Source organism: Schistocerca serialis, unplaced genomic scaffold, assembly GCF_023864345.2.
Source record: "Schistocerca serialis cubense isolate TAMUIC-IGC-003099 unplaced genomic scaffold, iqSchSeri2.2 HiC_scaffold_1444, whole genome shotgun sequence".
NCBI lineage: Eukaryota > Metazoa > Arthropoda > Insecta > Orthoptera > Acrididae > Schistocerca > Schistocerca serialis.
The window spans coordinates 139,074-160,446 of NW_026047674.1; the positions used below are offsets into that span (position 1 = coordinate 139,074).

Below are 21,373 nucleotides of genomic sequence, written 5' to 3' on the forward strand. Positions count from 1 at the left end.
GAGACCCAGCTGCCATCCCCGAATTCAAAAGTGGGAAGCAAGAAGATGCTTAACATGTGAATGTAGGCCTGTGCTGTGATAGCGCCACGCAAAACAACAAGGGGTGCAAGGCCCCTCTATGAAAAACACGACCACATCAGAACACCACTGCCTCCGAATTTTACTGTTGGAGCTACACACACTGGCAGATGACATTCGCCATACCCACACCCTGCCATCAGATCGTCACATTGTGTACCGTGATTCGTCATTCCACACAACGTTCTCCCACTGTTCAATCGTCCAATGTTTACGTTCCTTACACCAAGCGATGCGTCGTTTGGCATTTACTGGCGTGATGTGTGGCTTATGAGCAGTCACTCGACCATGAAATTGAAGTTTTCTCACCTCTGGCCTAACTGTTATAGCACTTGCTGTGGATCCTGATGCTGTTTGGAATTCCTGTGTGATGGTCTGGATAGATGTCTGCCTATTACACATTACTACCCTCTTCGACTGTTGGCGGCCTCTGTCAATGAACAGAGGTGGTAGGTCTGTACGCTTTAGTGCTGTATGTATCCCTTCACGTTTCCACTTCACAGTCACATCGGAAACAGTGGACCTAGGGATGTTTAGGAGTGTGGAAATCTTACGTACAGACGCATGACACAAGTGACACATAATCACTGATCACGTTCGAAGTCTGTGAGTTCTGCGGAGTGCCACATTCTGCTCTCTCATGATGTCTAATGACTGTTGAGGCCGCTGATATGGAGTACCTGGCAGTGGGTGGCAGCACAATGCACCTAATACGGAATGCCAATGTTTTTGGGAGTGTTCGGATACTTTTGATCACATAGTATATACAGCAAGTAAAACACACACTCACAATGCCAATAGTTCTCAGTCATTATGAACAACTTACCAGTGACATAACCAGATTCAGTTGCTTCTCTCAAATTCTCCTTAGCAGCACCGTACCAAAGAGTTAGTTGAAAATCCAGTGCAAACAGAATGTACCTACTGGCTGACTGTTATGCTAAACTTAACTAGAGAATTATTGGATGGAGCAGCTCAAGTGCATCACAACAGCAACAATTGCAGAGGACTCAGCAATGAAGTAAACTGGCTGGAACATAATGTATATTCACTTGACCTGATACTATGATCATGAGACGATATTCAAAGCGTTTGTAATTCGTGCATGAAGGACTCGACTTTGGGATGTATAGGGGATAAACAGGAGGACAGCATGTCTTGAATTGAACACAGAAGGACATTCAGGAGCAAACAGTGTAGGGAACTCAAAACTAGGACTTCATGATAGAAAGGAGCTACCACATGAGGAAATTTAACTGCTACTGAAAGTACTATTTTAGATACAAATTATAGCCAGTATATACATAGCTAGGTATTTGAAAATGAGCACCCACACTTTGTAAGCATCAGTCAGATCATGGAGTGGTTAGTCAGCTATGAAATTTCTCACTGAGGAGAACACACAGACTAATGTCTGGCATTATGGTTACCCATTACGGATATTTTAGAACCCATGACAGTTAACTGAATCTAAATACATAAAACTGCTACCAGTCACTTTTTTAACAGTTATTTATTATTCCTTGAACCGGTTTTTGGACCTGTTCAGTTTCATCTTCAGATGGTTTTCTGGAAGTTACATCACTCTTTCTACCATAATGCTGGATCTGTGATAGATATGGAACACAGTTTAATGCAACATGATGAGTAATGTTTATCTGTCGATATGGATGGAAAATTTTAGTTTTATTCTTTCTGTGACAGTATGGGCAGCTTTTTTCTGTTAGCATCCCTCTCTCTGCTTCCATTTTGATGGCCAGTTGGTACATCACTCTACACATTTATACACAATCTGTATAGATTTACACTGTGATAGCGAAGCTTTGCCAGCATCCAGCATGTGCTATACAACTGTTGCATGCTACAGAGATAGGCAAATTTTGCTCACAGATGTTATTTATTATTGTTTGCTTGTATTAAAGTCGATATATGGGCAAATACTTTAATCAGACTGGCGTTAACATGAGGGATCAAAATAAATAAATAAATAAATGGATTACTACAAGAAGAAACTCCAAGTGATCTGACGTCTTATTTCTATTCGTATATTAACATATAATACAGTCAGTTTGTGAGCAAATACTTTAATCAAGATTGGCATTAACATGAATGCCCAGGAATAAAATAATCCAGAGTTATAGTATTTGCAATGAGATGCAGCTGTTTGTATAGCCATGAAATTGTTACTTAAATTTAAAAGAATAACAAAATTTCAAAAGAACTACTGACTTATTTCTGTTCCCACATGAACATCTTGAATAGTAGTAAGGGTAGATTCTGTTTATTTTAGCTGAAGCTAATACGTATGAAAGTTATAGTACCTGTAATTTAAAACCAAAACAAGGTTCAAATGAACTGTTGATTGATTTCTGTTCTTACTTCAATATGAAGTACAATATTAGTAAAAGTAGATTCTGTTTATTTCAGCTAGATGCAATACATATAAAAGATATACACTCTTGGAAATGGAAAAAAGAACACATTGACACCAGTGTGTCAGACCCACCATACTTGCTCCGGATATGCGAGAGGGCTGTACAAGCAATGATCACACGCACGGCACAGCGGACACACCAGGAACCGCGGTGTTGGCCGTCGAATGGCGCTAGCTGCGCAGCATTTGTGCACCGCCGCCGTCAGTGTCAGCCAGTTTGCCGTGGCATACGGAGCTCCATCGCAGTCTTTAACACTGGTAGCATGCCGCGACAGCGTGGACGTGAACCGTATGTGCAGTTGACGGACTTTGAGCGAGGGCGTATAGTGGGCATGCGGGAGGCCGGGTGGACGTACCGCCGAATTGCTCAACACGTGGGGCGTGAGGTCTCCACAGTACATCGATGTTGTCGCCAGTGGTCGGCGGAAGGTGCACGTGCCCGTCGACCTGGGACCAGACCGCAGCGACGCACGGATGCACGCCAAGACCATAGGACCCTACGCAGTGCCGTAGGGGACCGCACTGCCCCTTCCCAGCAAATTAGGGACACTGCTGCTCCTGGGGTATCGGCGAGGACCATTCGCAACCGTCTCCATGAAGCTGGGCTACGGTCCCGCACACCGTTAGGCCGTCTTCCGCTCACGCCCCAACATCGTGCAGCCCGCCTCCAGTGGTGTCGCGACAGGCATGAATGGAGGGACGAATGGAGACGTGTCGTCTTCAGCGATGAGAGTCGCTTCTGCCTTGGTGCCAATGATGGTCGTATGCGTGTTTGGCGCCGTGCAGGTGAGCGCCACAATCAGGACTGCATACGACCGAGGCACACAGGGCCAACACCCGGCATCATGGTGTGGGGAGCGATCTCCTACACTGGCCGTACACCACTGGTGATCGTCGAGGGGACGCTGAATAGTGCACAGTACATCCAAAGCGTCATCGAACCCATCATTCTACCATTCCTAGACCGGCAAGGGAACTTGCTGTTCCAACAGGACAATGCACGTCCGCATGTATCCCGTGCCACCCAACGTGCTCTAGAAGGTGTAAGTCAACTACCCTGGCCAGCAAGATCTCCGGATCTGTCTCCCATTGAGCATGTTTGGGCCTGGATGAAGCGTCGTCTCACGCGGTCTGCATGTCCAGCACGAACGCTGGTCCAACTGAGGCGCCAGGTGGAAATGGCATGGCAAGCCGTTCCACAGGACTACATCCAGCATCTCTACAATCGTCTCCATGGGAGAATAGCAGCCTGCATTGCTGCGAAAGGTGGATATACACTGTACTAGTGCCGACATTGTGCATGCTCTGTTGCCTGTATCTATGTGCCTGTGGTTCTGTCAGTGTGATCATGTGATGTATCTGACCCCAGGAATGTGTCAATAAAGTTTCCCCTTCCTGGGACAATGAATTCACGGTGTTCTTATTTCAATTTCCAGGAGTGTATTATTTGTATTGAATTGCAGCTGTTTATATGACCATGGGCTTTAAATTTAAAACAGGTACAAAGTTTCAAATGAACTGCTGACTTATTCCTGTTTCTGCATTAAACCATCTGGAATATTGTCTGGAAGCCGAATATTATTCCCTGTATAGTGAATTGATGTAAAATGTTATATAGCACTGGACTGGCTTGTATTCTCTTAGTGTCCAATCCAGAATTATGACAGGGGCGATTTCATAAGGGGACTCTGCTTCAAGCACTACTTAACCAAGGTTCGTTTGTAATATACTTGTGACGGAAAAAGATTTGTGTGAGTGATCTGGTGTAATCATAGAGCTTCACAATGAAGCAAATAACGATGGATAGGTAGAACTGGAAAACGGAAAGTATTGTTTCAAGCACTCTGCCACATCATACCTCACAAAAGCAGTGGTCTTTTATTGCAGTAACCGATTGTGATATCGACGTGCCAGATGACATATAAATACAAGGTGTTCGGAGATTCCAGTTACAAGCTTCTAGGACATGTGGAGGGGAGTGAGTATATGATATTTTCAATAAGAATCCGTGTTCAGAAATGTCATACAATGAGGCTAAAGAGAGTCAAAGTTATAGCCACTGGCCTCTGTAAATATATGTGTATACACGGTGATAGCGTGATGATGTTACAAAGTTTACAGGATGATGGAAAAGGATAGATGTATCAATTTGAGGTGAGGGTACCTGTACCAGAAACGAAAGAGTTGAGAGTTATAAGGGAAAACTGTGCTGATATCTCTGACACTGGAATACACATACTAGTACTATTGCTGCTAAGATTGTAGGGTAGGCAACTTTCAGTGGCAGTAGTCTGGATCAGAACAAGGAAAAAAGTGTCCAGTAATAATGGGCTCAAAGTTGCATGCTGGAGGAGCTATGAGCTTCTATTGAAACAGTGCTTGTAGCTCTTAAGGTATGCATTTTATAAGCCATGTTCACTACACATTTTTTTCGTTCTTTGGTCCATACAACCATCTCTCAAAGCTCCCTACTCTACAATCTTCCTAACTTCAGTACCAGTACATGTGCTCCACTATCGGTTAGTTCGTTTCTGGTTATGGGACCCCTATCTCAACTTGATACATTTACCCATCTACATACATACATTTAAAGGCACTGGCGCCTATAATTTTGACGCTATGTAGCATCGTTGGATGAGGTCTCTGAACATTGGCTCGTATTCAAAATATTAAGCACTAACTCCCCTCTAAAGGTCATAACATATTGTAACAGGAATTTCCAGACACCCTGTATGTGGGGCGTTTGTTTAAACTTGAGATAACTAAATATCTCGCAACATGCATCATACAATAAAATAAAGTTTTGGGTGAAAAGTTAATCTCTCTATGTGTTGCAGTGGGATGCCTCCTAACCACCCCACCTGCATGAGTGGGGCTAACTTTACATTTTCATAGGGAACTCCCAATTGTTACTGACTTTGGATACCACACCAAAAAATTATGTAAGGTTTACTCGAACCATGGTTTCCCAGTTGTAGCAGATGGCAGTGAAATCGACATATACCAAGTGCGTCTGTTTTTACAATTAGGAACAGATATATTTGATGTATGATACGTGAATGCCATTCTCTGACCGATAGTGCAACCATATCGGCAGAACATTGGCGGGGCATTCGTGTTCGTGGACGACACTTCGCCCCCCATCGTTCGCATCTTGTGAATGATTTCCTTCAGGATAACGACATCGCTCAAGTAGAGTGGCCAGCATGTTCTCCAGACATGAACACTTTCAAACATGCCTGTGATAGATTGAAAAGAGCTGTTTGTGGACAATGTGACCCACCAACCACTCTGAGGCATCTACGCTAAATCGCCATTGAGGAGTGAGACAATCTGGACCAACAGTGCCTTGATGAAGTTTAGGATAGTATGCCACGACGAATACAGGCATGCATCACTGCAAGAGGAGTGCTGCTGTATACTAGAGGTACTGGCGGGTACAGCAGTCTGGACCACCACCTATGAAGTTCTCGCTGTATGATGATACAACTTGCAATGTATAGTTTTCATGAACAATAAAAAGTGCGGAAATGATGTTTATGTTGATCTCTATTCCAATTTTTTGTACAGGTTCCGGACCTCTCGGAAATGAGGTGATGCAAAACTTTTTTGATGTGTGTGTGAGCAATCCACAAGCAGCTTCTTTATTTGTCAAAGAAGATTCGCCTCATAGCACAAGAGCAACTTAGGAAACCCTGTTAGAAACATCACAGTTAACAAAAACTAGCTTTGGACGCAGATAAATATACAGATCTGTGAGAATATTTAAACATCTTGTCTGCACTTACCTATGTTCTACAGATGGTTCAGCAATTAGTCTAGTGAACTCCACGAAATCGTGTGGGTGGTTGACCACAGCGTCCGCCCATCCCTGCGTCGCCATCACCTGCTGCGTGTGGGCCTTTACGAAGGAAACGGCAGCCTGCCTGAGGCCGGGGCAGGCGTGTCTAATCGCGAGCACAGCTGCGGCCACTGCCGTCTCCACCCCCAGCCCTGCAGCCACCTGCTGCTCGCAAGATGCTTTCAGACCCGTCACTCCGTATTTGTCGGCGGCAGCGAGCAGCTGGGGGGCCATGCCAGGTAGCTTAGGGGGCTGTAGGGTGTACAGGTACGACAGCAGCTGCCGCAGCACCGGGCCCTCCACGTCAGGGATGGTGATTTTGCCGCTGCTGGCCTCCACCGTATCGTGGCTGAAAATGGCAGCGAACACGGGGCTCCTGGCTACCAGGACAGCCCTGTGTGCCAGTAACCTTGTGTCGCCAGCCACCAATTTCACCGTGGCGTCGTCCCCATCGTCCAACAGGGAACCCAAGTCCACGGCTGTGGTCTCCTGAACGTCCTTAACTGCGTCCATGATGACTCTGGGTGGTTCTGAAACACGGCATCCCTGAGTAGTCCCTTGACCTTACACACTACCACAATACTGTATGATCCACACTCAGACCCGTGTCGAGCTGCAGTTAGTAAAAACTATCCCTCAAATATCAATTGCAACACCAGGATACCCTTGTGGAAATCCTTAATAAGACCATTTAAATGATGTCCTATTTGTTTCTTTTCGTTTGTTCAAAGATCGCCAGGAGGGATGGAGATCTCACTTCCCTAATTTCTTTCTGGACTGCACAGTTACTTCATCAGGAAGCCATTAGAAACAGTGATCCACAATAATACTGATAAGACCAGAGAGTACTGTAACAGTACAGGGTGATTACAATTAAACATTCGCTACTTGAGCCAGTATAGATGCGGAAAAACTGGTACAGGCATGCATATTCAAGTATAGACATATGTAAGCAGACAGAATACAGCACTGTGGTCTGCTACGCCTATATAAAAATGGTTCAAATGGCTCTGAGCACTATGGGACTTAACTGCTGAGGTCATCAGTCCCCTAGAACTTAGAACTACTTAAACCTAACTAACCTAAGGACATCACACACATCCATGCCCAAGGCAGGATTCGAACCTGCAACCGTAGCGGTCGTGTGGTTCCAGACTCTAGCGCCTAGAACCGCTCGGCCACCCCAGCTGGCCGCCTACATAAGATAACAAGTGTCTGGTGCAGTTGTTAAATCGGCTACTGCAGCTACAATGACAGATTATGGAGATTTAAGGGAGTTTGAATGTGTTGTTACAGTTGGTGTACGAGCGGTGGGACACAGCATCTCCAAGGTAGCGATGAAGTGGGATTTTCTTGTACGAACATTTCACGAGTGTACCGTGAACATCAGGAATTCAGTGAAACATCAAATCACCGACATCGCTGCAGCCCGAAAAACATCCTGCATGAATGCGACCAGTGATGACTGAAGAGAATCGTTTGATGTGATGGAACTGCGACCCCTCCACAAACTGCTGCAGATTTCAGTGCTAGGCTGTCAAAAAATATTGGGTCCAAATGAAATATTATCGATCATCGATATGGGCTTTCGTGGCCGAAGTCCTCCCTGTGTACCGTTGATGGACTTCACAACCCCTTTACACCTCATCTGGGTCTGTCAACAGCAACACTGGACTGTTGATGATCGGAAACATGTTGCCTGGCTGGACGAGTCTCGTTTCAGATTGTATGGAGAGGATGGACGTGTACAGGTATGGAGGCAACGTCACGAATCCATGGACCCTGCATGTCAGCAGGGCATTGTTCAAGCTGGTGGAGTCTCTGTAATGGTACTGGGCATGTGCAGTTGGAATGATATGGAACCTGATACGTCTAGATAAGACTCTGATGGGTGATATGTATGTAAGCATCCTGTCTCAACACCTGCATGCATTCATGTCAGTTGTGCATTCCAACAGACTCGGGCAATTCCAACAGGACAAGGCGACACCCCACACGTCCAGAATTGCTACAGAGTGGCTCCAGGAGCTCTCTTGTGAGTTTAAACACTGCGGCTGGCCACCAAACTCTCCATACATGAACATTATTGTGCATACCTGGGATACATCGTGTTGTTCAGAAGAGACCTCCACCCCTCATACTCCTACAGATTTATGGAGAGCCCTGCAGGATTCATGACATCAGTTCCCTCCAGCACTACTTCCGACATTCTGCACATCATAGAGGAATGTATGGAAATTAATTTAAAAATGTACGCAACTACTGTAGATATGCAGAAAGCATTTGATGAAATACAATGGCAAAATCTACTTAAGGACGAATTAACTTTCGCATTGTGTGTTGCTGCCAAGTGGCATAGCTTGATGAAACAGGTACTGTGTAGACAAAGAACTGCAATAGTATAGTAGAGAAGGTAACAAAGAAATGCCCAATGATACAAAAAAGTGCTTCTATTATTCACAGATAACAGTTACGTTGAAGGTACCAGGAACAATGCCAGTGCCTTGGAAATTACAAAAAGGATGACTTGGTTCTTAATAGGGTGTGTGATCACCACAGATGGCAACATAAGCTCTGCAACGTATTCCCATACTGGCCACTAGATTGGGGAGGGGCTATGTAAATTAAAGGAGGAAGGGGGAGGGAGGAAATGAAAATGACTATTGATATCAGCTGCCTCAAGACTTTGTGCAACATCAGTGGCAACGATTGAAAATGTGTGCCAGACTGGGATTCGAGCCCGGGACCTCCTGCTTACTAGGCAATTGCATTAACCACTGTGCCATCCAGACACAGTGTTTATCGCAGTTGTGCAGGCTGTCTCGTCACGCTTCTTGGCCGACCTATCTGCCGTGTTTCTGCGCATCCTCAATGATCATTACTTTGAGATTCTCACAGGAGGTTGGATATAACTGTGCATCAGCACTGAATGTGGTGAACACACTGCCGATGAAGGTTAATTAACTATATGGATGTGTGGCTTCTGATTTTTTGGACATGTCTGAAGGAACAGACACCACATATTGATATAATCTGGGAGGATTGCTTGTGGTACGACATTCCACTCCTCTACCAGCGTGGCTGGCAACTGCTGGCTGGCCATTTGTGCATGTTGCACTACAATATGTCTTTCCAATGCCTCACACATGTATTCAATGCAATTTAAGTTGGGGGAAAGGACAGACATGTCCACCTGCTGAATATCCTCTCGTTCTGAGAGCTTCTCCAGCTACACTGTTTGATGCAGTTGTGTATTGTCATCCATAAAATGAAGGCAGGACCGAATGCACCTCTGGAAAGACACACGTGGATAAGGAGAACAATGACACAATAACATTGATCAATCAGTGTACCCTGTTCAAAGATACGCTGGTCAGTACATACAAGCAACGTTATCCCTCTCCACACCAAAATGCCTGAACCATGAACATGACCATGTTCCTGGGTGCATTAGATGTTCACACTTCTCGCCATGTAAGTGTCACTATGCAGACTAAATCTACTCTCATCAGAGAAGAGCGCGTGCCTACTCTCCTCATGGGTCCAGTACTTATGCTCTTGGCACCATCAGAAACGGTGTGGCCGATGTAATGGTACCAACGGAACAGAATGCACTGATTGTCAGTCAAGGAGACCAACCCATGCAGTTGCTGTGCTACTGTGGAGTACGGGATTGTGTGCCTTGCAGTGCTTTTAAGTGTGTTTGCAACAGCAGTCACTGTTAGCGTTGAGCCTCTTCTTGCATGTTGCACAATGTTGCACCACGGTTGGCCACCTCGCCTCTCTCGGAAAGCAATGCCTGTGGTTTGGAATGCTCTCTATGCACTTGAAACAACGCTGTGCACAGTACCAAATTCTTGAGCTACACTTGTCACACTTTATCCTTTTTCTAGTTACCCAACGATCCTTCTCTGAGTGACGTAAATCAGACATTCGCTCTGGTCCATCTCTGACAACGCTTCCCAGTGTGAAGTAATCCAAATATTGCCTCCAGTCAATTCTGTAACGAAGAACATGACCACCACAACCACCACCACCACCACAGTGCACCGTAACCAATAGATAATTGGCACACATTGTACATTCCTGTTCCTTCAACATCCCCATTTGGGCTGCTGGTGTCACGATGGCCTCACTCTGTGTTAATGTCCAGCTTTCTATGCATGATCATGGGACCTTTGGCAACATACCTCTGCACTTTCATTCATTTCGATGGAGTATTAATTTGTTATGTTACTTTGTCCACCTCACCCTTAAGTTTTGCAGAGCAGTTTAGCTTGAGGTAGTGTACTGTGAAGAAAGTAGAAATGAAGCACAGACACCAACAAAACTTTATAAAAAGTAGACAGACGTTATTGGTTTGCACTCTACATAGGCAGATGCACACCGCATATATAGGAGAGATATGATGATACACAGGTGTCCACAGAGATTAATCAAGGGTGGGGCAAGAGTGTAAAATTTCCATTCTTGATATGATGAGTTTGTCACTTTTGAAACATCCCATGCTACAAAAACTAAATTTCATAGGTGACATGAAAACTTAATATATCTTAATGAACTGGTGGTAATGCTCACAATATAGAAATTAAATCTCTCTATTTCAGATTTCTGAGAGGGGTAAGGGTGACAAATGCCCTCTGTTGCCCACCTCTCTTACGGACAGGTTTCTGATGATGTCCCAGGTGTTTTAAGTGAAGCTGAACAAGATCTTGAATTCATGTTAAACAAAAGGAATAAGGTTATCTGCAAAAAAAAAAAAAAGTCTGAATGACAGAGCCCAGTTTGTGATGAAGGAGGACAAAAGAAATGTTGCTTACATGTATGTGACAATCTAGTGGAGAAAGGTGACTCATTTACTTATTTACGTGTCTAAGACCTCAGGTGTGGAAGAAGCAAAGACCAGACAAGCTGCTGAATTGCTCAAGGAAGCTGTGGTTTCAATAAAAAAAAAAAGATATTAACGTCTTAAAGTAACAGCCTCAAACGACTGTAGCTTTCTGAAAGTGTGGCCTGGACTTTGGGGCTGAAGAAAGGAGAAGACTGAATTTTTTTGAGGTCTGTTGTTACGAGTGGGTACTGACAATCACATAGCCTCATAAGATGACAAGTGATGAAGTCCTTGCAAGAGTGGGAGATAAGGAGAGTGTAAGAAATACTACTGTAAGGCAAAGGTCAGATTCTATAAGGATAGAAACTGAAGGAATGAAATACAATTTGGGACTTAAAACTGTGTCTCGTGATTACTAGCCATTACACCTTTCACTGCTTCCGCTTCTTTCTCTATCGAGGATGAAGTTGAGAAATCGCAGTTCCATCAGATCAAAATATCAGATTGTTGGTTACCTACTGAAACATGACGAGAACCAAAACCGAATCATAAACGGATATGTCAATGAAAAAAAATAGACGAATACGCAAATGAAACACACCCCTCATAATACATGAAAGTGAAGAAGAAGGAAGAAAGACGTGAATACGAGATCTTTTGCCAACCCATTCTAGAACTGAGCACTCAAGAAAAAGTTCTTTCAAACACTCTAGAGTAGGAAGCTAAGTAACTGATATTGCAGTATCTTATCTCTCAATTCCCTGTATCAACTTTACGTATCGTATGTCAGCATTTCAGATTATCTCAGTCATATCACTTTAACAGTGATGATCTGTATGTTTCTAATAATCACACTGTTATACAATCCTGCCGGCGGAACATCTGCAACTGAGCACTATACCAGAGGTTGGAAATACCGAAAGAGTTGTAAGATTCTTTTATTTAGATCACGAGCGGAAAAACATGCTTTGCGCTTGCTCGTAAACCCCCGCGTCCCGTACTCGTCCACCGCGGCGCTCGGGGGTAACAGCACGAAGTTATAACACCTGATGATGGGCGTATAAGAGCCCGAAACAGGTCATATTCCAAATAAAATAACCTTAAAGCTGTAACGGTATTTTCAACCTTCAGTCACACTGTTATTTGTCGTAGCCCACGCCGTCTTTCGGCTTAGAGCTTTCCTTCTCACTCGGTCATTACCAGCGATTGTTATTTTGCCACATGCGTGATTTCAACCTGACACAGCCGATGCGATATTTGATGTGCACTGACTCACAGCAGAAGCCAGACTGTTCTGTCCACTCGCTGTGGCAACTGTGAACTGGCTGGCATTTACTCGCCCACGCCAAGCTTTGAAAGCCAGATACAAGGCATGTCAGGACAAACATAGACCAATGTACAGTGCCGAAAATATGCCGCTCTCCTAGATTGAAGCCTTAATTATTCAGTTCCTTGCAACAATGACTATTCAGAGTCCAAGAAATAAATTCCATGTTGTCTCCGTATTCACAGCAACTTTTACACACTGAACCCCTTTAGTGCGAAGTCGCAAAAGGCAATGATGTTCGCGGTAGTAAGCTCCTCACATACAACATGTGAACAAAAGTATCCGGACACCCCCAAAAACATAAGTTTTTCATATTACGTCCATTGTGCTACCACCTGCTGCCAGGTGCTCCATATCAGCCACCTCAGTAGTCATTATACATTGTGGAAGAGCAGAATGGGGCGCTCCGCGGAACTCACGGATTCGAATGTGGTCAGCTGATTGGATGTCACTTGTGTCACACGTCTGTATGCGAGATTTCCACACTCCTAAACGTCCCTAGGTCCACTGCTTCCGGTGCGATAGTGAAGTGGATACGTGAAGGGACACGTACAGCACAAAAGCGTACAGGCCGACTTCGTCTGTTGATTGACAGAAACCTCCGAATGTTGAAGAGGGTCGTAATTTGTAATAGGCAGACATCTGTCCAGACTCTCACTCACGAATTCCAAACTGCATCTGCACCCACAGCAAGTACTATGACAGTTACGCGGAAGGTGAGAAAACTTGGATTTCATGGTCGAACGGCTGCTCATAAGCCACACATCACGCCGGTAAATGCCAAACGACACCTCGCTAGATGTAAGGAGCGTAAGCACTGGACGATTGAACATTGGAAAAACGTTGAGTGGAGTAACGATCACGGTACACTATGTAGCGATCCGATGGCAGGGTGTGGGTCTGGCGAATGCCCGGTGAACGTCATCTGCCAGCGTGTGTAGTGCCAACACTAAAATTCGGAGGCTGTGGTGTTATGTTGCGGTCACATTTTTCCTGGAGGGAGCTTGCACCCCTTGTTGTTACGTGTGGCACTATCACAGCACAGGCCTACATTGAAGTTTTAAGCACCTTCTTGCTTCCCACTGTTGAAGAGCAATTCGGGGGTGACGATTGCATCTTTCAACACGATCGAGTACCTGTTCATAATGCACGACCTGTGGCGGAGTGATTACACGACAATAACATCCCTGTAACGGACTGGTCTGCATAGAGTCCTGACCTGAATCCTATAGAACAGCTTTGGGATATTTTGAAACACCGACTTCGTGCCAGGCCTCACCGATCGACATCGATACCTCACCTCAGTGCAGCACTCTGTGAAGAATGGGCTACCATTCCTCACGAAACCTTCCAGCACCAGATTCAACGTATGCCTGCGAAAGTGGAAGCTGTCATCAAGGCTAAGGGTGGGCCAACCGATGAAAGACGCCACGAACTTGTAACTCATTTTCAGCCAGTTGTCCAGATATTTTTGATCACATAGTGTATTGTCAACCATCCAACCACAATATTCTTCGTACATACATATTTAAAATGGACGGTGGTGAGACATCAACTCGTATAATTTTTATTAAAAATGAAACTCCTCCAGCTGTACTTAAGATAACACACCATATATGAAACAAACAATGTGACACATCAGTAGTCTATGAGCTATTGTACAAATTAAATATGAACATATTATATAAATGATGACTTCATTAAAAGTAGTTACATTTCGTTCATTTTCATTAAGATGCAATTTACCTTGACATTAGCCATTTATATGGTGTAAACAAGTACAAATGAGGTTATATATACACTGTTATATCCATTACAGATCAATAACAGACATTTGACTAAAGTGGGGGTATATATAAGTCTAGGTGACAAACTGTTACTCTTAGAGATAATAATATAGGCGTGAAACAGTATTAAAATTGTGTTAAAAGCGAATAATGATAGCCTAAACCCTTCTTTGTGTGCACTATTTAACTAACAGGAAGGAAAATATGCATTGCCAATCAGACATATGAAAGGTGCGATTCCACGTTTATAAATAGTGAAAGGTGGGAAAGGTGGAAAGGAATTACGTTTGCATAACACTGTATCGTCATCACTATAAAGTATCAAAGTGAAATAGATTACTTAAACATCATTCATAACGATACGAAACACAAGTGGGGAAGCAGTGGAAGAATGGTAAGAAACCCAGTTAATGTATTAAAAGGTAGTCAATGGTGTAAAATAAATGCACATGAGTCACTTCTTGAATTTACTCATTCCAACAAGAGAAATGTAAGCTAACATGCCACCAAAATGTACTATTTTAACGTCAGTGACTCATTTATGGCCGAAACCCAGGTCTAAAACAATCTAATTCTAATAAGCCTGCATAAGTAAAAGAACGATCAAGAACATAAAAGTGCTCTAAATACATGTAAACAGGGTGTTGTCAGCCAAAACCGTTCGACACATGTGTAAAATACTTGTAGTTCCTCTAGTAACTAATTATTAAAGTAGAGTGCACAGTAAGATATACAAAATATAACTCTCGTATTGTTATCCGTAATCTAGCCAAGGGTTGACAAAAGTCAGTAACAATCATTGGGCCGGCCAGAGTGGCCGTGCGGATCTAGGCGCTTCAGTCTGGAACCGCGAGACCACTACGGTCGCAGGTTCGAATCCTGCCTCGAGCATGGATGTGTGTGATGTCCTTAGGTTAGTTAGGTTTAAGTAGTTCTAAGTTCTAGGGGACTGATGACCTCAGATGTTAAGGCCCATTTGAACCATTTTTTTTAACGATCATTGAAAGGGCTAATCACCCACGTACTTGGAAGACTAAAGTCTAACATTTATATCACCACTACACCATAAGTGCTCACTCAATTCTCCTATCCTTATAAACCTCTTCTTGCATATATGAGTCAGTGCTACAATCCAGTGTTATCCTAATCATTTGATGGGCCTTTTATCCAGAATAATTTTACCCTCACTTTCATCATCGTTCTCGTAAATGTGTGGATAGTCAATACAGGGTGTTACAAAAAGGTACGGCCAAACTTTCACGAAACATTCCTCACACACAAAGAAAGAAAATATGTTATGTGGACATGTGTCCGGAAACGCTTACTTTCCATGTTAGAGCTCATTTTATTACTTCTCTTCAAATCACATTAATCATGGAATGGAAACACAACACTTTGTTACAGGAAATGTTCAAAATCTCCTCCGTTAGCGAGGATACATGCATCCACCCTCCGTCGCACGGAATCCCTGATGCGCTGATGCAGCCCTGGAGAATGGCGTATTGTATCACAGCCGTCCACAATACGAGCACGAAGAGTCTCTACATTTGGTACCGGGGTTGTGTAGACAAGAGCTTTCGAATGCCCCCATATGTGAAAGTCAAGAGGGTTGAAGTCAGGAGAGCGTGGAGGCCACAGAATTGGTCCGCCTCTACCAATCCGTCGGTCACCGAATCTGTTGTTGAGAAGCGTACGGACATTTCGACTGAAATGTGCAGGAGCTCCATCGTGCATGAACCACATGTTGTGTCGTAATCGTAAAGGCACATTTTCTAGCAGCACAGGTAGAGTACCCCGTATGAAATCATGATAAAGTGCTCCATTGAGCGTAGGTGGAAGAACATGGGGCCCAATCGAGACATCACCAACAATGCCTGCCCAAACATTCACATAAAATCTGTGTCTATGACGTGATTGCACAACTGCGTGCGGATTCTCGTCAGCCCACACATGTTGATTGCGAAAATTTACAATTTGATCACTTTGGAATGAAGTCTCATCCGTAAAGAGAACATTTGCACTGAAATGAGGATTGACACATTGTTGGATGAACCATTCGCAGAAGTGTACCCGTGGAGGCCAATCAGCTGCCACGCTGTACACGGTACAGAGACAACTGGTTCTCCCGTAGCACTCTCCATACAGTGACGTGGTCAACGTTACCTTGTACAGCAGCAACTTCTCTGACGCTGACATTTGGGTTATCGTCAACTGCACGAAGAATTGCCTCGTCCATTGCAGGTGTCCTCGTCGTTCTAGGTCTTTCCCAGTCGCGGGTCATAGGCTGGAATGTTCCGTGCTCCCTAAGACGCCGATCAATTGCTTCGAACGTCTTCCTGTCGGGACACCTTCGTTGTGGAAATCTGTCTCGATACAAATGTACCGCGCCACGGCTATTGCCCTGTGGTAATCCATACATCAAATGGGCATCTGCCAACTCCGCATTTGTAAACATTGCACTGACTGCAAAACCACGTTCGTGATGAACACTAACCTGTTGATGCTACGTACTGATGTGCTTGATGCTAGTACTGTAGAGCAATGAGTCGCATGTCAACACAAGCACCGAAGTCAACATTACCTTCCTTCAATTGGGCCAACTGGCGGTGAATCGAGGAAGTACAGTACATACTGACGAAACTAAAATGAGCTCTAACATGGAAATTAAGCGTTTCCGGACAAATGTCCACATAACATCTTTTCTTTATTTGTGTGAGGAATGTTTCCTGAAAGTTTGGCCGTACCTTTTTGTAACACCCTGTATATTTAAACTAGTAATTTTATACAAGAACAGGTATATAAGGATAGGAGAAATGAGTGAGAACTTGTGGTGTAGTGATGATATAAATGTTAGAGGTCGTCCAAGTAAGTGGGTGATTAGGCGTTTCAATAATTGTTGCTGACTTTTGTCAATCCTTGGCTAGATTACGTATAACAATACGAGAGTTATACGTTGTACATCTTACTGTGAACTCTTCTTTAGTAATTAGTTATCAGAGGAACTACGCGTATTTTACATATATGACGAACGGTTTTGACTGACAACACCATGTTTACATGTATTTGGAGCACTTTATGTTCTTGATCGTTCTTTTACTTTTGCAGGCTTATTAGAATTAGATTGTTTTAGACCTGGGTTTCGGCCATAAATGAGTCACCGGCGTTGAAATGGTACATTTTGGTGGCATGTTAGCTTACATTTCTCTTGTTGGAATGAGTACATTCAAGAAGTGACTCATGTGCATTTATTTTACACCATTGACTACCTTTTAATACATTAACTGGGTTTCTTACCATTCTTCCACTTCCTCCCCACTTGTGTTTCGTATCGTTATGAATGATGTTTAAGTAACCTATTTCACTTCGTTACTTTATAGTGATGACGATACAGTGTTATGCAAACGTAATTCCTTTCCAGCCAGCATCTCGTAGTCGTGCGGTAGCGTTCTCGCTTCCCACGCCCGGGTTCGCGGGTTCGATTCCCGGTGGGGTCATGGATTTTCTTTGCCTCGTGATGGCTAGGTGTTGTGTTCTGTCCTTAGGTTAGTTAGGTTTAAGTAGTTCTAAGTTCTATGGGACTTATGACCACAGCAGTTGAGTCCCATAGTGCTCAGAGCCATTTGAACCATTTTTTTTAAATTCCTGTCCACCTTTATACTATTTTTCACTATTTATAAACATGGAATCGTACCTTTCATATGTCTGATTGCCAATGCATATTTTCCTTCCTATTAGTTAAATAGTGCACACAAAGAAGGGTTTAGGCTATCATTATTCGCTTTTAACACAATTTTAATACTGTTTCACGCCTAAGAGTAACAGTTTGTCACGTAGACTTATATATATGCCCCCACTTTAGTCAAATGTCTGTTATTGATCTGTAATGGATATTACCGTGTATATATAACTTCATTTGTACTTATTTACACCACATAAATTGCCAATGTGAAGGTAAATTGCATCTTAATGAAAATGAATGAAATGTAACTACTTTTAATGAAGTCATCATTTATATAATATGATCATATTTAATTTGTACAATAGCTCACAGACTACTGATGTGTCACATTGTCTGTTTTATGTATGGTATGTTACATAGGGTCTGAAGATGGCGTTGACGGAACGTCGAAACTAGTAGCTAAATAAATATGAAATCTTAAGAACAGCTGGAGGAGTTTGATTTTTAATAAAAACCACAATATTAGCAGCCAATGGCAACAGGGGGCGGAACTGGAGGTACTCAATTATGAGCGCAGCATAACGCTACGGAGCATAGTTGAGCTGCTTAGTCGACGAGGAACTCACAACAGTGCTATGTTGCTACTGGTGTTGATACAAAGCAGAGCAAAGGAAACGATAATCAAAGCAAACATCATATTATACCTACATTTCGTCAAGAAGAAACCCAAGAAATTTCTGAGAGTCACGAAGGAGTGGCAGATGAAATATTAACGCTGAGTCATTGGAATGTTGTCTGGTGGAGTACTGAACTTCCACACGAGAAGAGTTTGCAACAGTTGGTACCAGAAGTGCCGTAAACGTCCGTCCGCTGCAGGAAAATCGGTTCGCGCAAACCAGTGACGCTGCCCTGTAGAATCACCAGGAAGACAGGAACGCGCTGAAGTAACCGTGCACGAGCAGAAGTCGTCAGCTGCAGGTTGCAAGTCAGCCAGCGTCTTGCCAGGGAGTTCCTGCACAACATTCACCGTGTCCTCAAGTCACCAAGTGAGACAGAGGCAGTGGCCGATAGAATGGCGGAATACAATTATGGTGTGCCTGCCTAGAGATTTAACTGAGTACCGTTAATTTGGAACTGTTCAAGTAGTACATCAAGACAGAAGTTTAGTTTCATTCCGACTTGAGTTCAGAGAACGTGTTTTAATTTGTGTTAATGGAACTCTAGTCAACGTAGGACATACAGGTTAACTTGCATTCTGCAGGTGCTGTAACCAACGTTACCTAAGTTGAGTAACATCTTTCACTGTTCAGTATTCTGTGTTACTTTCATTGTGTGTGTGTGTGTGCTGCCCTAGAACCCATGCACCCGTCCCACCAGGACCCCATTTTTGTCTTTTTCAGCGGCAGTGAGATTTCCATCGAACTGTCACACCCCCATTCCACAATAGCATACGTTCGGCTATGCAGACAACTACATGGAGAGTGCAACGATGACGACACGTGCTTAGCAAGTGAAAGTCACACTGAAACATCTGTCGAGCCACGTAGTTCATCATTGTTAAGGGATAGAGAGCCTCAAATCTGGTCTGCAATGAAATGTAGTAAAGGACAAGAATTCTCCAAGGAGTGGGTATTATACATTATTACGTACATGGAAGATCGCCCTCAACATAGTAAAAAACAATTATGAACAGATTTCGAATAAGTCCACAGCAATATGAGTGTACAGTGCATTAGAGGAACTATGGATATTCAAGCGAGGACGAGGCCGAATCGTTACAAAACCTGGTGTTTGCGCGTTTCAAGGATGCTCAACTCAATTGACAGCCGGCCGGTGTGCCCGTGCTGTTCTAGGCGCTTCAGTCTGGAACCGCGTGACCGCTACGGTCGCAGGTTTGAATCCTGCCTCGGGCATGAATGTGTGTGATGTCCTTAGGTTAGTTAGGTTTAAGTAGTTGTAAGTTCTAGGGGACTTATGACCACAGATGTTGAGTCGCATAGTGCTCAGAGCCATACAATACAACTGACAGGATGTGCATGAAAGTGATCTGCTACGATATGCACATCAAATTGCGTGCGACATAAATGATAGTGATCTCAACGAAAGTTGTGGATGGGTCCATAACTTCAAACAGTTCTAGAGAATTGGAAGACATAAGATAACGAAATTTGAAATGAAGTGTCAACAGGACGATGCATGAGAAACTGCGGAATCGGCCCGAAAATTATTAGATGAGGTAAACAAACTTATCCCCTTGTTCAGTAAGGAATTTGTTTTCAGCTGCGACCAGACGCGATTTGAAGAGGACATGCATGTGAAAGGAACATGGGAAACAGAGGTACTATAACGGTTGCGGGCAGGCGTGTCAATTAGCATCATATTAATTAAAATCCGGGATAAATATACTTTATTTTGGAAGAATTAAAAGGGGGAAAGTAATACGAAACTTTAATAACTGCTCAGTGTTACTAAGAAGCAATATAATGAAAAGCAATAAAAAGCAAAGTAGCAAAGACCAAGCGGGACAGAAAGATATAGGGGCGCGTTTGCTTTTTAATACATATAAAAGAACATGTAACACATTATTGAGCTCTCTACCTTCAGTTATAGCGATCGGGCTAGTCGATGAAAAAGTGGTACGCGACTGCGAAATTTGTTAAGGAGATTATTTAAAGACTCTTCAAGCACGTTTAAAATACATTACGTGTGACGAAGTGATCAGAGACGTTTATTGTCGGGTGAAGTGAAAATGTTTCAGACAACATAATTCGAGCTTTGTGTTAGCTGGGAAAAATACTTTTTGGAAACTATTATGGTTGTGGAACTCACGAAAGTTGTACGCAACGGAAAGCTATAGTTGACGTAATTCCGCATTTTATAAAACTGTGAAACGCGTGTGCGCGGAACATTAAGAGAATCTTATCCCAGGAGAGTTGCGGGGGTAACTGATACAAACAACGCGCCAGCACACAAATAGTTCGCTTGTTAGCTACCAGATATTAATTAACGGGGACCTAAAATACTAAAAACAGTGCATACACCGTTAAAATGAACCCTGCGTGTGAAAGACAATCACATCGAACATTTCGAGAGCGAAGAATAGACATTTAAGTGCCGAATTGATAGCCTGGGTCGTGTCGATATTTGGACATTATATGACACGCGTTATTCAAAACACGATATCGACCATTTTAATACTGAAAAGAAGGATAGGATCATCACCCACAATCCCGATTCATATTTCATATTTAGTTAGTGAAAAGAAATGTGTTAATAAACAAACTACATTTCAATTTTATCCACGATTTTGGCTTCATTACGTAGTCTTGACTACATGATAAACAATATCTGTGGAAGTTCTATACAACGTATAGTCATAATACTTGTTGTTGTTGT

At 43.3% G+C, this 21,373-nt stretch overlaps 1 protein-coding gene across 1 annotated transcript in view; it reads right to left on the reverse strand.

Moving 5' to 3' along the window:
• Window positions 1-21,373, reverse strand: part of LOC126443291 (ankyrin repeat domain-containing protein 17-like) — a 43,586-nt gene that overhangs the window by 17,564 nt on the left and 4,649 nt on the right. Inside the window, exon 2 of the mRNA XM_050090901.1 lies at window positions 6,301-6,883. Coding sequence (XP_049946858.1) covers window positions 6,301-6,866 — 566 coding nt within the window. The 5' untranslated portion in view covers window positions 6,867-6,883. The remainder of the gene's footprint in view (window positions 1-6,300; window positions 6,884-21,373) is intronic.